This window comes from Crinia signifera, chromosome 4, assembly GCF_055691185.1.
Source record: "Crinia signifera chromosome 4, ASM5569118v1, whole genome shotgun sequence".
NCBI classification, from domain to species: Eukaryota; Metazoa; Chordata; class Amphibia; order Anura; family Myobatrachidae; genus Crinia; species Crinia signifera.
This window is the reverse complement of record NC_139220.1, coordinates 120,786,587-120,804,868: the sequence shown is the minus strand read 5'-3', so window position 1 is coordinate 120,804,868 and position 18,282 is coordinate 120,786,587. Positions and strand designations below refer to the sequence as shown.

The 18,282-nt window shown below is 41.5% G+C and overlaps 1 protein-coding gene across 2 annotated transcripts in view; it reads right to left on the bottom strand.

Annotated features, from left to right (window-relative positions):
• The window catches only part of TMTC2 (transmembrane O-mannosyltransferase targeting cadherins 2), a 250,967-nt gene extending 233,060 nt beyond the window's left edge, over window positions 1-17,907 (bottom strand). Inside the window, exon 1 of one of the 2 annotated variants that reach the window (XM_083182341.1) lies at window positions 17,382-17,907. In XM_083182341.1, coding sequence (XP_083038467.1) covers window positions 17,382-17,464 — 83 coding nt within the window. In that variant the 5' untranslated portion in view covers window positions 17,465-17,907. The remainder of the gene's footprint in view (window positions 1-17,381) is intronic. The other variant, XM_083182342.1, reaches the window with a different exon arrangement.
• Window positions 17,908-18,282: the final 375 nt, after the last annotated feature.

The following is an 18,282-nucleotide window of genomic DNA, read 5'->3' as shown; positions in this document are numbered from 1 at the left end:
CAATTAAGTGTTGATGCCATCGGTGTAAACACTGCACGGTTTCCTATAGCTGCATGTACAACAGTCAATACTCAATGTCATCATGAGATTATGGGTAGTATTCAATGCCGCTGGCCACGGCCGGCGAGGGGGTTAAACAGCGAGGATCGCAGAAAACCAGCCGCTCGCCCTATTAAACATTCCGGGGGGATTCTCGCCATCACAGGACAGAGAAGATTCCCCCAAACAGCGAGACCTGCAGCTAAAGCAGCGAACCCGCTGTATTTAGCCGCGAGTCTCGCTGCTTCTGCAGCCACATACGCCAATTCCCCCTCGCTCCAAAAACAAAGCGAGGGGGAATTGGCTTATGAGGGGGTGAGTTGAATACTAACAGGGCGAGCAGTGACAGCGAGCAGGAAGCCCTGCTCGTTGTCACCGCTTGCCCACGGCATTGAATAGACCCCTATGACTGCTCCTACTCCTATACTACGGTGTAGAAAAATAAATGGACATTAAAAAGGAGAACCATCACCACCATCCATCAAACAGAAAATTATAGGAAACCAACTGTTTTAGTATCATTTCAACAAGATCTTATTTTACTTTGTGATTCATTAAAAGTATTTAACTGTTATAGACCAGTATCACTAGAGGGGCATACACACGGGGCGATTTACCAGATCGCTTAGAAAAGGAGCTTGGATTGCCCTGTATGTATGCCCTGCAGCAACAGAGATGTGTCCTTATCGCCCACAGGGAAAGCACTGGCTTTTTGTAGATCGAGGGGTTTTTGAGTGATTGTGAACATTTCAGAACGTAGAACAGAGACACAATAAGACTAACAACAAATCTGGCACAAATATGCAGTGGCGCAATTAGAAATTTTTCACCCCCTACAAAAAAAGTTTCTGGCATCCTTCCCCAATACATTAATTATCATTTTTTGTACCTGCATGTTGCCAGGGTTAGATGCTTGCAGGCCCAGAAGTTTTCCTAGAATCTGCGCTCACCTGAGAGATGCTAGAGGCCCAGTAGGCGTTCTAGCATCAGTCTCCTCCAAGGTGGCGTACATTTTTGGAGGGCCATTTTCAGCAGATTTTATGCAGATGTCCATACCGCATTGAATCTGCCTAAGCCACCACTTGGACTGCATTGGCATGGTCATGCCACTGCAAATAAGTCCCAAAGCAAGTTTAAGATACATGTACATTACACAGATTACCTATTTCATATACCAAGAAATATATTAACAATGGTGTGGTATAACTTATCTTGAGAATGTCAACATACTGTACTGCATGTCTACATGAATAAAATGTCAACATGATGAACTGTTGTCAAACTGTTCCTCCTCCCTGCAGCAGTGGCGGCTCTATTGTTTTGTTACAAAAATCAGGTAGTGCTGGGACAGACACTGCAACATTCCATTGAGTATTAGTCCCCCAACTCTAACCTCCTAGTACCTAACCTGTTATTGTCCCGGTGACGTCGATATTAAGAACCTGTCAACAGTTTGAGGATGTTGACCTTGTGCCTTTTGACAGTCTGAACCTAATGGGCCTAATTCCGACTGGATCAAATTATGAAATGACTGGATTAGCTCATAAACAAGCTAATATACTGCACTAAATGAACAACGTTATGGTAGGGCAAGAAAAGGGATACAATTATTTATTTGCAAAACACAACCAAATCCTGAGTGTGGAAGTGTTTGCGCACATCTTAGACCATTACAGCAGACATTTTGCTGAGAAAATGTATTCTTACAGATCTTAAATATTACAGCAAAGAGCAAGCATTAGGTAAGTAACCACAGCGTAACCTGAAAGGCTAATATAGCAAAGCAAGAGAATAATACCTAGTTAGCATGCCCGGTCACACATCAGTACACAGGGAGAGAAATCATGCATTAGTCACTCAGCATGCTCTCACACAATACCGGCACAAATGCTGCAATGAATGCTAACATTTTGTTAAGCTGGTGGGAGAAACATTTTAATTGTAGAAAATGTACTCTATGTTAGCCGCAAAATCTTCGGTGTACAGAGCTTCACGAGTATGTATCACGGGGTCGACAGAACTTAGGTCAACAGTCATTAGGTCGAACACTATAGGTCAACAGTCAGTAGGTTGACATAAAATAGGCATTAGGTCGACCTGGAAAAGTTCGACATGCGGTTTTCATATTTTTGGTTTTCTATGTTGACATGGACACCATATAAGTGTACAGCTTCGCTCACCGTGCTTTGGGCACACTACTATATACTCAATCTATGCCCACTTGGATACTAAAGTATGAAAAACATGAAAAACTCATGTCGACCTAATGACCATGTCTACCTAATGCATGTCGACCTATTTCATCAGTTGATCTAGTGACTGTCAACTATAGTGGTTGAACTAGTGCTTGTAGACCTGGTGACCGCATCCCGAGCTTCACCATCTATTCATCAAGAGCAAAGTCAGGTAGAGTATCGTAGTTTAATTATATAAATGATAGTGATAATGTATTTATATAAAATCCCAGCCAGACTCAGCTACGATGCAGCCAGAGGACTGCACTTTCAGTGATAACTGGAGAGGGATCCGAAGGTTCCCGCTTCCCAAAAATGTTTTGCAAAAGGTAGCCCACAGAGGGCTAATACCATCCAGCCAGGCCAAGTCCTGAAAGCTTTCTCTGCGTTGGCTAAATCATAGCCCTCCTAAAAACCTAAGATGATTGCATTTGTGATTGGAAAGAAGAGGACAACAATCCCTTTGGTAAATACTTCCTTTGCACACAAATTCATAAATCACCCCCCCCCCCTTCGGCAAATGTAGGGTTGCACCGAGATTTTAAAATGGTTCAGTCCCAGTGCAACCCTGCCTTTTAATCTGTTCAGACCTCCTCCGCGAACCGGCAATAGTTTTGGTTCGCTGATGTCATCCGGGGGTGCAGCAGAGCGGCGGAGCGACATCAGGGGTGGGGGAGGAGGCATCATCGCTTAGAGCTGGCGCTGCTCCAAGCACTTCCTCTTCCATTGGTGTGATTGGGAAATGGGTCCCTCGACCCGATTAACCCATTTACACCGCAAAGAAACACGGCAATGAATTGGTAAGAGCCCTTCTTTTTTACCGGTTTGTATTGCCGTGTTGCTACCAGTTTGCAGGACCCGCTAACCCCTTTCACATTGCACCAATTCCTGGGTTGAACCGGCAAGAAACCGGTAATTAGGTGCGATGTGAAAGGATATAAGTTTTTCACATACTGCAGAACGACCATGAAAATGGAATGCAGTAGTGTGTCAACGGCTAAACAATCCCCTATCAGACTGCTAATGCAATGGAACTGTGTAGCAAAGAATGTAGAAAGTGTCTGGTCGGAGGTATCCTGTAGGTACAGCAACTGAGGGGCTAAGAGAGTGATTGTGCCTTTCCGAGTGAATCAGAATAACTCCAAGGAACAAGGATGAAGTTAAAGGTAAGCTCCACCCAAGTTTTATTGAATAATTAGCTGGTTTTAAACCTTGTTCCCTGAAAACAATTCCCCGCTTTCCTATATAAAGGTGAATTATCCAGGTGCTTTGTTTGGCTTGTCTGGCTGTACCTCTGCCCAGTCAGCAATAAGAGCAGAATCTCCTTCAAAAGTCATATGGGGAGTTGTTCTTTCTGCCATAATACACACAGATTCTGTAGGAATGGTTTCAGTCTATGATGAGTTGCACTGTACAGCACTGATTACAGTGCAATCTGCTTGTACAATCGTTTTTGCTTGAAAATAGCAGTATGTATGGTTGCAAAAATGGTCTCCCAAGACACCAAATTCCGATCATTAAGAGTCATTGCTCTTATGCAGGTCTCAAAATGCCTTTCAATTTAAATTGTAACTATGTGAACCCTGTGGCAAAGGCACCTTATCAACTGAACAATGAACACACAGTAATTACTCAATAAACCTGATGCTGAAACATACAGCAATCTTCAGGCAATAAAAGTATATTTTAAGAAACTTGCCCTGTGTGCCACAAGTATAGTATTATAAGAGAGACTCTACAATGCATATTAAACACTTTCACTATCGAACAACACAATTTAATAATATAAAGGCTTGTGCAACAAGTTATATACATTATCAGTGTACTTATCTGTAACATAGTTCATCAAAATCAAATTCAATAATCATAAGCATGAAACAAAAACAATGAGGGGAATTTAATAGGATGAGAGATTCTGAAAGCGAAAGATTTGGTAAGAAATCTCCACGTTTTTTAAAGCGGCAATCATTTACACTGCACACCAGTTTGAATTTGCCGTGTAAATGATTGCTGTTTAAAAAAAACTAGAGATTATTTATCAAATCTCTGAATCTCTCAGCCTATTAAATTTCACCCAAGGTCTTTGATGTAAAACCGCATGTTCATGTATTAACATGGGAGCCTACTCTGACTTAAGTTGTGACTGATTTACAGAACATGAAAATAAAGGCTAGTACACTAGTCTGATTTGGCCTCTTTTCACTCGATTCCGATGAATAGGGCAAAGCAATCAGGTGCAAAGTGGCCAAATGTGAGGTGTTTGACATCCGATCTGGTGCTCCGTCCATGCATCGGATCTGATGTCAAACCTGCTGCACGTCCGATCTTTACCTCAGCCCCCCTCCCGACAGTTGGGAATGGTATCGCACACGGTATATCCTATGCAGAAGGACCGCATACGATATATCATATGTGTTCTTGCCACATGAGACCTTTCCCTTCAGAGAAGTTGTATCTATTATATACAAGCACACTACAATGCATTTGCACTACCCACTTTTTAGAACATTAATCTTGACCAGTATTGTTATTCTTAATGTGATGCTTTAAAGGGAAGCACTGGTGCAGAGTGTGCGCACACACACACACACACACACACCTCAAATACGGTAGAAACTTTCTGTGTTTGTAAGGAGCTTGCAGGCTTTGTGAAAGGGGGTGCGCGCGTATCAGGGTGGATCTCCGGCGTTTCATGGCCCAATGAGGGGCGCTTGATGTCGGTGCCCACCCGGAAGCCCCTGTTTTTCTTGCAGCCGCCGAGTGAATCCTGACCTACACAGTGGTTACTACCGGCAGGGAGAGGAGAAATCAAACATTGATTGATTTTTTCCTCTTAGCGGATGCTTGCATACTCTTAGCGGATGCTTGCATACACATCCACTTGCAGCCCTGCAAATCCCCTCATAAGGTGAGATTTCGCAGGGCAGGGAGGTGGCAGCTACCTGGGCTCAGAAAACTCACAGTCCAGCAGGTATGAATCGGGCCCTATATTCCCTATCACATGTACACAGATTCGTGCTAGGGGTAATTTTGTTTGGAGACTATTAACCTACCAGTATGTGTTTGGGTACAACCCATGACCTCAGTGCTGTGAGGCAGTATATGCATAAATGAGTGCAATTGCATGGAATAAGCTATTAACTGCACTTTTTTGCTTTAAAAACCTGTTTAATAATCAAGCTATATATGTTGATTTGTAGACCATATAATAACATCATATAAGCTTTAAGGGGAAGCTAAATAAGCTCTATTCCTCATATATGGCAGCACAAAGGTCCTAATCGTTAAAGAAGAGGGATAAGGAATATGTATTTATAACATTTAGGAGTGATTTGGAGAAGAAACTCTCTTTTTATTTATAAATAATTGTATGTGGTTTATGTTGGCCGGTGTTTCTTTATAATTATTGGTAAATGTATTTTTAATTCTATTTGGATTTTAATTAAACTACCTTTTCACTAGTTCTTTCTTATTAATATTTACACTGTATTTAAAAGGTGTTAAAATGGGCTTAGCAATGCATTTCTGGATACTAAAAATATATAAATTGTTAGCCAACTTCTTGTTTTGAAACTCTTTAGGAAATTAGCTATTTATTTAAACAAAAAAATAATTAAAAACTGTCACAATAACAATGTAGATTACCATAATAAAAGCATATACTGTAATTCTAAGATTAATTGGTACTTGTGTATTATCACGGCGCCCACGATGTGCATCGTAGGGCATCTCATCGCATGCCATATAGCGGCATACAATGCATGCAATGCGATGCGTTTTTTTAATTGTAGAAGCACCCTGATGGGTGCTTACAATGTGAAATGGCCCCCCATTGTCAACTCCACCCCCAGTATCAACACCAACCCAAAGCGCAGCGAGCCCGCGAGGGGCGGCGGTACGCGTACTCTGACCTTTTCATACCCCCACTATCCACATCGGCATGGAATTGATTTTAGATAGTGTGGCGAGCGCAGCGAGCCACCGAGTCCAAAGCGTGGCGAGCCCCACGAGGGGACGCATATTACTTTACATGTATTCCGCGTTCGGGCTCGGTGGCTCGCTGCGCTTGCCACACTATCTAAAATCAACTCCACGTCGACCTGGATAGTGGGGGGTATGAAAAGGTCAGAGAACGCGTACCGCCGCCCCTCGCGGGCTCCCTGCGCTCGCCACGCTTCGGGTTTGCGTTAGTACTGGGGTGGCATTGACAATGGGGGGGCATTTAACATTGTAAGGACCCATCAGAGTGCTTGTACAATTAAAAATCGTATACGATAGCATCGCATGCCATTTAATGGCATACGATGCAATATTTTATTGTACAATACTGCGTCACATCGCATACAATCGTATACCTTATTTACTGTAATGGTATACGATGCGATGGGCGCCGTGATAATACACAAGTACCGATTAATCCAACACACTGCAACAGTTTAATAGCGAGTTTATACCAGCATTGCATGCAGCAGGTGTTTTTTTGTGTGTAAGGACCAATTAACCAATGCTACCCGAATCCCACCTCCATCCCCCCGCTTCCTTTGTCACCACACAATATATTTCATATAGCTGGTGTGTGATTTTTGTTGGTAGTGGGACTGTAAAATGAGAATTTGCAGTAGGACAAAAGTGAGGACCAACCCCGGTGATCCACATCACTGCCAAGCTCGGTGAGAATTACACATACATTTTGTTGTCATTTTTAGTAGTTTATTTTTGTGTGTTGCGAAGGTTTTAATAATGTAAATCAAAGCATACAACAACTTTTAAAGAAATTAAATAGCAAGCGAGATGTTTAATTAGCATAGGAATATGAGCAACACACTTTTCTAAAAGGCTACATAAGAACAAACGTAACAGTTGACAAGAAGGGCACCTTATAAATCAAACATGTAAATTAATAATGAAATGTAAATGTATACATAAATTCTGAAGCAGATGGCACTTGCACTACTCCCAAATGTACAACGGCTCTTTCTTTGGCTTTGTGTATGTGGGTCACTTGCTTGATTAGATCTCAAGTGGCAAACCAAAAGGACTTCTAATACACAACTATTGTGGCTCAGAAGCTTGGCTCGCTTAATTCACGCATCAAGTTCATTACTGTTTAGGGAAATGCAATTTCCAGTTGCTCGCTTCACAGTCTATAGACATGCAAAAAAAAAAAAAAATCATCTCCTCTGTGTTGTAGGTTTGTGTAACATGATTTCCAAGTTAACCATAAGACTAAACTTTTATTGTACCAAGAATGAGTTTATGATGCAAGTGCTGTCTGAAATAAACTAGAGCACTGCATTACAGCACATAACATGTGCCATGGGCCTCTATTAAAGAAAATCCCATTAAATGTGTTTATTTACATTCAATAGTTTCCAACAACAGCACAGGCCAGTTGGAATTCACCTTAAGCAGCCAACCAAGACAGAAAGCAGATATCCATTCCAGGCCTCATCATTATACTAATTGTATTCTGTGCTCGAGCCAACAACAGGTTAACCGGAAAACATTTCACTATTAACCCATTTCCACACTGCACATAGAAAACATACACTATTAACATATAAGCCATCTAAAAAAAAACATACTTAACGTTCTATGGGCAAAACATAATCAAGCATGCTTTCTGTCCATTGTCAAATAATAAGAAAGCAGCTTTACATGTTTACCTTTGCATCCCATGATCTCGTACCTGTCCATACCGGTATAAACCCTAGATGTATATGCCATCAGGACAAGTGATGATTGAGAAGCATAGAGATGTCATGTTTATTGCTGATATATGCAGCTAAGGCGGTTTGCAAAAATTTTAGGAATAAATCCATTGATTTTATATGTTAATGTGAAACTTGCAGGTGGAAGTAGAGACCCAGGGGATGCTGACACACTGCAGAGATTACAAACAGAAGAGCCAGTTTACAGTGAATACAATAGTCAAATGGATGCACGCTGAACAGGAAATGATACTATCTGCGGGTGCTTTTGGCCAAGCTGTTGGCATTTTATGAATAGAGAATAGTAATAATGCCATACTGATGAAAAAGGTTTTTGCACCTTAGCGATAGAGAGAATATACCAAATCCTCCAAACAGACTTTTAGAACCTTGCTATTGTTACCACCAGTGCATCAAAACCTGACTGTCTCCTACAGTTCTCCTTAGCTTATCAACAGAGGCATCTACAGATGGACAAAGCAGACTGAGGTCATGCTGCAATTGGGGGTTGGGGGACTGTTATTTTAGTGCTCACAGACAGAAACTAGCCAGATAAAAAAAGTACGTGTCCATGAGTTGCCGAAACACTTCCATCTGCTGGCAGAGAGTGAAACTACATCTCTTTCTCACACATGCACAAACACCGAAGGTAGCAGACTAGCTTTCAAAGCTTTTTCTTTCGAGCGGGCTTACTAGTTCAATTATATCCTCTTGTTTTCTGCCAAAAAAAATAAACCGCTATCATGCGATAAAACATGGGATCTGGGATAACCTCTTGATGTGTTATCATGGGTCCGAGGGTCAACACACCCAAATCATAATCCTCGATAAATGCCATTTATTGGGGAAAAGTGGATAGCATCTGGCCAACCTATTAGCAGTGGTACGTTACCACTGATAACAGGATACCAGTTAAAAAGTCCTAAATAATGCTGCCCATACACTTGTGCGATCGGATTCGATGCGACATCGCAGTGCGATGTCCATCGAACACGATCGCATCTTGTGGTGCTAAAGTGCCCGCTTTGCAGCACCCTATGTCGCACGCCATCTTGAGATGGCACATCGGGTGCTGGAAAAGGGCGGGCAGAGGGTGGCGTTATGTAGCGCAAGAAGCTCTAGCGCTAACGGGCAGCGGGGGGTCAGTCAGCGGTGGCGGCAGAATTGTTTAATTCTCAGCCAATCAGAGGGCTGCCCAGTGTTTAAACATTTCTGCCGCCACAGTAGCGCTAGCAGGTGGTAGAAGCAGAAGTGTTTAAACACTAGGCAGCCCTGTGATTGGTTGAGATAGCTCAGCCAGCCAATCAAAGGGCTGCCCAGTGTTTTAAACACTTCTGCCGCCACCGTTGACAGACCCCCGCCATCCGCTAGCACTACTTCTTGCCCTCCGGCCCCGTCCCCATCCGACGCCGATGAAAAAGCGTTCCCTCCACCCCCCACCTGCGGATTGCATTCGAGCATTGCATGTGGTTAAAAACCACATGCGATCCCTCCTCCGATCTGATAGTTATTATGTGCAGCACATAAGATCTTTAGACTTGACATTCGACCGGCGTGCCTGCGCATCACATCAAATGTCCCCATCAGCCACATCGGCCAGATGTGGTCAAAATCAAATGATTGCATGCAATATCTCACAAGTGTATGGGCAGCATTAGACGGGAAAAAGACATGAATGTAGGTTAAAGTAAAGATTTAGGGCGGTATTCAATCCGACGGGGAAAACAGCGGCGGGTGCCTATTCAATGCTCTTTCCCAACAGCATTGAAGAGGCATATCAGAAGAACGCACCCGACTAAAAACAGTCAGGCCCGTTTTGCTGAGAATGGCCGTGGATTGTCGAGCTCACGTCCGTATTTCGACAATCCACGGCCGTTTTCGTGGACATTTCCCCTTTTATCTTTTTGCAGACGGGACATTGAATCCCACCTGTTGAATAACTGGCAAGCAGAACGAGAACGGGCCAGGGTCATCCCGACAGACGTGACCCGGGATTGAACACCCCCTAAATATTAACAGGGTATTTATCAGAGCTTGGCAAGAGATAAAATTGTGAGAGATAATGTCTCAACCAGTTTTTAAATTACATTTTACAGGCTGTGGTTAAAAAATATATATAACAGGAGCTGATTGCTTGGTATGTTATATCTCACAGTTTTCTCTCTTGCAATCTTTGATAGATACCCCATAAGTATTAAGAACATTCCACCCAACCTTAACTACTGAATATTCTATAGAAAAAAGATTAAATAAATGCAGAATGTGTTGCTTCCAGTATGTGTAAACTATGCTATTCATTAGCATGCTGTGCTTATATAAACCATGGTACATGTTATAGAAATATTTATCTTGGCTTATCTGGCATATTTAACCTTTTGAATAAATTTCTGTAATAAAGAGACATTATATCACATTATATATTTATATTAAGCAGTTCGGAAACTTTTTAATGCAGGCCTAGTAAAAAAAAAGGCTGAAATGGTTCCTTAATAAAAAAGAAAAAAAATTGTGAGAAAACAGGTGTGGGCGATTGCTGCATATTATATTAATTTTTACGCTCAAAGCCTAATTTATAAATTCAGATGAACAAGAGCCTTCACATGGTAATGTAACAACTTCCACAGTGCATAAACGCAGAAAATGTATATTCGGAAAGCCTTCACTTTTAGGGTTCCCACCTCTCCTACAACACTGAATCAGGCTTTGTTTGCTTTTACATAAGACATGTCTTCTTATGACATTGACTATTTTATGTAATCTAAAGGTTCTGTAGCTCTATATAGAATTATCAGATATGTAAACTAGATATTAGAATACAGAAATGTTATGTATACCTTTACGGTTCGAGATTTATATCTCCCTGTCTGAGAGAATTAAGTAATAGCCCGATTTGGAACACGGTCCCAAACCGGGCCAGACCTGGGATTGATCCCATTCCACCTCAGCGCTGATCCAGGTTATTCCCTGGATTGGTACCATTCACAGTTCATGCAGGTCCAGTGCTAGCGCTTGGAGATGACATCTCCTTGACCCGGAGCGCTCTCCAATACTCTAAATGTCGGATGACTCATTTCCATGGCACCTCAACCGGGTCATTCCCGGTTGAGGTGAATGGGGTAAATACAGGTTGGGCCTCCCATATCCAAAATGCTTGGGAGCATAAGTATTTTGGAATATTGTATATCATAATGATATATATTCGGACCTCATTCTAAACATAAAATGCATATACTGTATGTTTCATATACAACATACACATATCCTAAAAGGTAATGTTGAACAATAGTTTTATTAATGTTGTGCACAAAGATTGTATACATTGAATCATCAAAAAGCAAAGATATTAGATACCGGATTTTCGGATAAGGGACACTCAACATGTAGTATCAACCCTATATAGCTTTGTAACGCAATATAGAGGGTCAATTCAATTAATACAGCAGCCCTGAGATCGCACATCTAAGTACATAGCCAGATGGGCTTGCAAAATAAATCACTATTTGGGGGCAATAAAGTAAGAAATTTGTCAGTGTTCCAACTACACATTGCGGGTATCGCCCAAGCATCACCAATAATGGAATTCATCCCAATGACTTCTGAACTTACAATATACATGTGTGAACAGACCATAAAGAAATTATGCAACACACTGTACTTTACAGGGAAACGTACAGCCAAAGAACGCATTATAAAACATGTACTTCATATGGCCCCAACGAAAAGGAATTTGTACGCCTTTATCTATACCACTGTGTTTCCATGTTGTCTTGCCCATTGGACTTGACACCACTTGATACAGTATTTTTAGTATATCACTATTACAATTCCTTTGAACTATAGAAGTAAAATATTGTCGGATACTGCAATATATAACTGTAAATGTATAGTTCTGTAGATTTACATTACATGGTTAGTGCAGTTCTATCGTTTTATATTACAATACATGGGTAGTTTTCAATCCAATAGAACACTCCTGAAATTAAATAGTAACTTTCTAGGCTTCCCAGCCAACCTGCAATTACAGTGACACTTGTCATCTTTAATAGTACTCCTTTTATGTATGACTAAAATCAGTGGAGGCTGCACTTGGTTTGAAATCTCAGTCGGAGAAAAGCTTTCAGGACTGAAAATTGTATGGGCCCTAATTTCAAGAACAGCAGTAAACTTTTGGAAGTCCCAGTCTGCTCCCAAAATGAAGTGTCCCCTGTGAAATACAGAGGTCAGCAACTGATGAGATCCAGGAGATTCACAAGAGTTGCTTCTTCTAAGATCTGCAGCATAATTTATTGCAACTTTACAATTGCTGCAACATTCTTCTGCCAGTACCAGAGCTTAATGAAAGCAGTATGTGGTATGCTTATTGCACTTTATTGGTAGCCAAACTTCTGAAATTCTCGAAAAACAGAACACATGATATTTCTCCCTGGGCTGCTTTAACACATCAGCTGAAGGGAGAGAACCATTTGCCATGTATAGTGTGTACAAAGTTATAAAAAGATACAAACTTTACTGCCACTACAATTAAATGTATTTCCTCATTTTAGTTTCTTCCTCATGTTAACCATTTATTACCAGAACACACATATTCTGCATCGCTTTACAGAGAATAGTGAAACATTCACATCAGTCCCTGCACCAGTAGTGCTTAAAATCTATATTCCCTACCACATTTATTTATTTGTTTATTAACAGTTTCTTATATAGCGCACACCAAGGGCGTAACTACCATAGGTGCAGGGGGTGCAGCTGCTATGGGGCCCAGAGCTGAGAGGGGCCCACTGTGCTTGTCAAAGTATAATGTGCTGTATACATTTTTCAGCATTTAGGTGATAAATAGGGGCCCTTACAAACATTTGCTATGGGGCCCACATGTATCTAGTTACGCCACTGGCGCACACATATTCCGCAGCGCTTTACAGAGTATAGTTGAACATTCCCATCAGTCCTTGCCCAAGTGGAGATTACAATCTATATTCCCTACCACTCATATACACGCACACAGACAGTCAAGGGTTAATTTTTTGTTGGGAGCCAATTAGCCTACGTGTATATTTTTGGATTGTGGGAGGAAACCGGAGTACCCGGAGGAAACCCACGCAAGCACGGGGAGAATACACAAACTCTGCACAGTTAGAGCCAATCGAACCCATAACCTCAGTGCTGTGAGGAAGTAATGCTAACCATTACACCATCCGTACTGCCCATAAACAAAGACTGGAATGTGACAATAACTACAAATTCTTATCAGTCTGCAATTCCATTGCTGGCAATATGTGACTTTCTGCATAACCAAAAATGAAAGGTCCCCAACAGCTATAGGGTGCGATGGAAGGTGTTGTATTAGTGGCTGTCAAGTACCAATGTTCTCACAGGTTGATGTACTATGTAAATAACTGTCACTAATAAATACAATTCACTGGCATTGCTTCAAACTGAACTGTACCTATAAAGTTATTATGGTTGAATATTGGATGGGTTTGTAATAAAACTCTAACAAATGTACACAAATACCAGCACAACAGTCCAGAAAGTTATATTTTTATCTTTGCAATTAAGATTGGGGTACGCCATTCTACTTTGAAGAAAAGGCTGAAGGAACTGAACTCACGCAGAGCACGTGCAGCACTTTTATGTACATAGGAGAAATTGTTATGCCCCACAGATTTGTGCTACAGCTGCAAAGTGATTTTTAAATGAGGTACTTGCAGCATGGTCAGAATAAGAAACCTCTGGCTCTTTTGCAGAGCTGTTAATTGTGTGTATTGCTTAACACTTAGTCAGTGCTCTGGGGTATCACCTTATCATGTAAAGGTCAAAAGGGTTTAGTAAAGGCATCACTTTTGTGTATTGGAGCATCCAGAGTAATGGATAGGAAACTTGCAGGATTACATTCACTTAGGATTCTCCATTAGTTTATGTAAAGTTACTGGAGCAGTTTATCTATACTAAAGTTTTGGTAGGGTGTCAGGAATCATACTTTAAGGCAGTGGTTCCCAAACCTTTTTGAATCACGGCACCCTAGAGCATCAAAATGTTTTCAAGGCAACCCTAGGCCAAATGTTTCTTATTGAGAAATTTAGGAAAAAAATATTAAATTAAGTACATTGTGTTTATATGTCACAGTTATCTGGTGAGGGACAGGATTTGCTTCTGTTTGTCCACATATGTTATGATTGGTTAGCCACCAGCACAGGTTTTGCCTGTTACATTGACCATAAATAATATGAATTGATCCTGGTCCACCAACCCAAGGCACCCCTGCAAGTGTCCTGAGCCACCCCAGGGTGCCTAGGCACACAGTTTGGGAACCACTGCTTTAAGGGCATGTTAACTACAGCAACATGTGCAGCAAAATGCTTGTCAAGAAAAGTAAACATTTTCTGTAGCTAATAAACAATCGAAATAGACATGATGGTAGATTTACATGGTATAAACAATAAATGAGATCATAACACACAAAGATGCCGGAAAATATTTTGAACATTCGATGCTTAAGTTCTGTATTTTTCTTTCACCAACATATTTGTCACTCTGCAAATTTTAAACAAAATAGCAGGCTGATATATACATTAAAATGTGGGCAACACACACACACACACACACACACACCAGAAACTAAGATAGAAGTTAAGGGGGGGGGGGGGGGTATTTATCAAAGCATGGATGGAGAGAAATATATTGGAAAGAAATAAACCATTAGCTAATAATTAGCTCCTTTCTTTCTGGAAACACCACCAGTAAAAGTAGTCACAAGCTTATTGGTTCATACTGTATCTCTCTCCATGCTTTCATAACAACAACAAAACAGTAATGCCAGTGCGCGGCCTAACAGAGCAACACTAATTGTTTTGTCACGTGCCACCTAGTGGCACTTGAATTCCCCTCCCCAATAGAGGTTAGAGAAGCAGCTTCAGCCTTTTTTATATATATATATATATATATAGAAGTTTCTTATATAGCGCAGCATATTCCACAGCGCTTTACAGAGAATATTTGAACATTCACATCAGTCCCTGTCCCAGTGGAGTTTACAATCTATAGTCCCTACCACATGTACACGCACCGACAGTCATTCTAGGGTTAATTTTGTTAGGAGCCAATTAACCTTCCTGTATATTTTGGGATTGTGGGGGGAAACCCACGCAAATATGGGGAGAATATACAAACTCCGCACAGTTAGAGCCATGGTGGGAATCAAACCCATGACCTCAGTGTTGTAAGGCAGTAATGCTAACCATTACACCATACATAGGATATGTACAATGATAAATGTATAGTTAACATGTTTGTATACCCACACAAATAAAGACTAGGTTAAGTAAATATATTTCAGCAATTATATTTTATAACCTTTTGAATCCTTTACTATTTCAAGAAAATTATTTGTAGACCTAGAAAAGGTGGTATTGTTATTTACATAAAATAATAAACATCTCCCAAACAAATCTACCTTTCCTAGGGGGTTATTTATCAAAGCTTGGAGAGAGATCAAATTGAGAGATATAAAAGACCCAGCCAATCAGCTTCTACCTTACATTTTTACAGGCTGCGCTTGAAAAATGTCAGGAGCTTATTGGTTTGTACTTTGTCCTTCACAATTGAATCTCTTTACAAAGGTTTGAAAATACTCCTTAACTGGCACTTTCTCATATTAGAATGACATATTACACAAAAGTTATTTGAGAGTAGTACATCTTTGCAAAACTGTATACAGTAGGTCTATAAATGACAATCAAGATTTAAAAACTATATCCCAGGATTTATATTAGGATCCTTTTAGCTAAATACATTTAAGAAACATTGTGACATTTAAATCAGAATTAAAATTAAATATGAGTAAAATGCTCATAAATATTGCATATGGTATAATATGTCATATCAACACCATCCAAATGATTAACTGACTAAGTAAATGATACAATGATACATAGTTTTGTATAGGCACTACTATGTATGTTAGTAGAGGAGCAGACAGATTTTTTTGGATCCGATGTAACACAGTAATGGATGAAATGAAGTTGGCTCAGGCGCTGAGCAGAGCCTGATGAATGTGGAGAAACTGAAATCTCAGAGATAAGCAATTACTAGTCATTTCCTTCTGTATGAGAAATGACAACAGCTCTTTGGCTTCTGAGGCTGCAGTAAAAGCTGGGTGTGTGAAGAATGGACTCTAAATAAAAGTTTGCACTGTAAAAGCTTTCTGCCTTTTACGGTTACAGACAGTCCGTAAGACAATAATCACAATTTCTGAGTGCTGTGCAGTTATTAGTACACAAAGTCATATCAAACTATTAATTAAGAAGTGCTAACAGTTTTTGGAAGTGGCATCCTTAGGACTTCACTTCCCTATTGCCTGTCCTAAAGAGCTCCATTTACCAGCTCACAGAACCCAGGGGATCCATTCACTCTCCACACTAAAGAGAAGCTGATGAAAGCTGTCAGAGTAAATCTATGCTCACTTTTTGGATGGTTTAATTTCAATGGAGCATGAAACTCCTCAGGATGGTTAATAGGCTTAGCCAGGCGTGCTGTTCTCCCTAATATATTTTAATTATGCAGCAGTCTTAATTGTAATGAGATTAAAATTTTAAAAAGGACACAAATTGGGTTTTTTCCTGATGACTACTTGGGTCTTATGTCAGTTTCTAAACACTAATACTAGGCAGAACCAATAATGACAGCACAGAGGTAAACAAGATATAAAAGTAGTAAACTACTGCTGCCCACAAACTATAGAGGTGTTATGCCATGGGAAGGATGAAATGTAGGGAGTAATGTAGCCGTTCAGTTAACCTTGACATATACTCAGCGCAACTACAGAGACCTACATGTACTGTAACATTAATAACTCACCATGTATGTGCTGTACTGATAAGGGGACAGTGCATACTAAAGAGTTATTACATAATAGCCCCTGTTGACAGCAACTTAAAAATGGGGGATTACTTATGCAACATGGTATATCAAACAGACTAATGTAGTGCAAACTGTAACCAATTAAGTGACTTTATTCTCTAGTCAATCTGGGCCAGATGTACTAAGCTTGAAAAAGTGATACATTATAGAGAGAGATAAAGTACAAGCCATTTCAAATCCAGCCTGTAACATGGCAACTAGGAGCTGATTGGCTGGTACTTTATCTCTCTCCACTTTATCACTTTTTCAGGCTTATTACATCTAGCCATTAGTGATGTTCAGGGTTCATCACAGACTCTGGTTACTGTACAGTGAATGCTTAGCTTCTAGATGTGGGAACACTACAGTATAGGGGAGAACTCTGTCATCCATCCAGCATGTGTCCTTACAGCACAGCAGCAGGGAGAGGTGATGGGGCTGCAGTGTGCTGAGTGCGGGCAGGAAGGGACAGGACCCGGGACAGAGAAAGTTTGCTTCCTACCTGTCATCATAGCAGAAATCTGCGCCCAGGGTGTTCAGGTACAAGACGAGCCCCATGGCGCTGCTCAGTAACTCTGCGATCATGTCTCCTGCACTCAGCCAGGGCTGCCACGGCTCGGCTCCTGCTCTGCCCCCCGCGTCCTTTGTCTGCTGCTCTCCTGAGGGGGGCGGCCGGGAATCAGAGCCCGCACTCCATGCTGTCTCCCTGTGGGTGAGTGCGGATCATGCAGCCCTGTCCTCGGAGCCAGTCCCGGTCTGAGAGCCTCTTACCCCATGGCAGAGTGGGCAGTGCGGGAGGCTGCAGCCTAGAATCCCAGTGTGTAGTATACAGCAACAGCAGGAGGATGGATGCTGCGAGATGGTGACAGCAGTGCTGCTGCTGATGGTGCTGCCTGGTGCACGCCCGGCCAGTAGCTCCTCAGCACTCCCCCTGTACCAGCAGCAGCAGCGGAGTGTCAGCACTGAGGAGAGCAGCAGCAGCAGCAGCAGCAGCATCCAGGGAGCAGCCGCGTGGGGCACACACAGTCCGGGCATGCCTGCTGCGCATGCTCCGCCTGCCTCCCATCACCCAGACACGCCCACCGCTCACCGCCGCCGCTCTCATTGCTGCTGCTGCCGCTACTGTCACTCACTTGCTGCTGCTATTAAGAAGGGGGACGCTTGTGCTGCGGCCGGGGCACGGATTCCGTATTGGGGTAACCTTCTGGCATAATGTTTCACTTGTACTGTACATGGATTATTAACTTTTAGCATTCATTCATATTTATCATTCTGTGTGATGCGGTGGTAACGGTGTCAATTGTAATTCAAAAGGGTATGGATTATTGGATAGTGATCGACAATCAATAGGTCAACACCACTAGGTCGAAATGCATTAAGGTCAACATGACTGAAGGTCGACA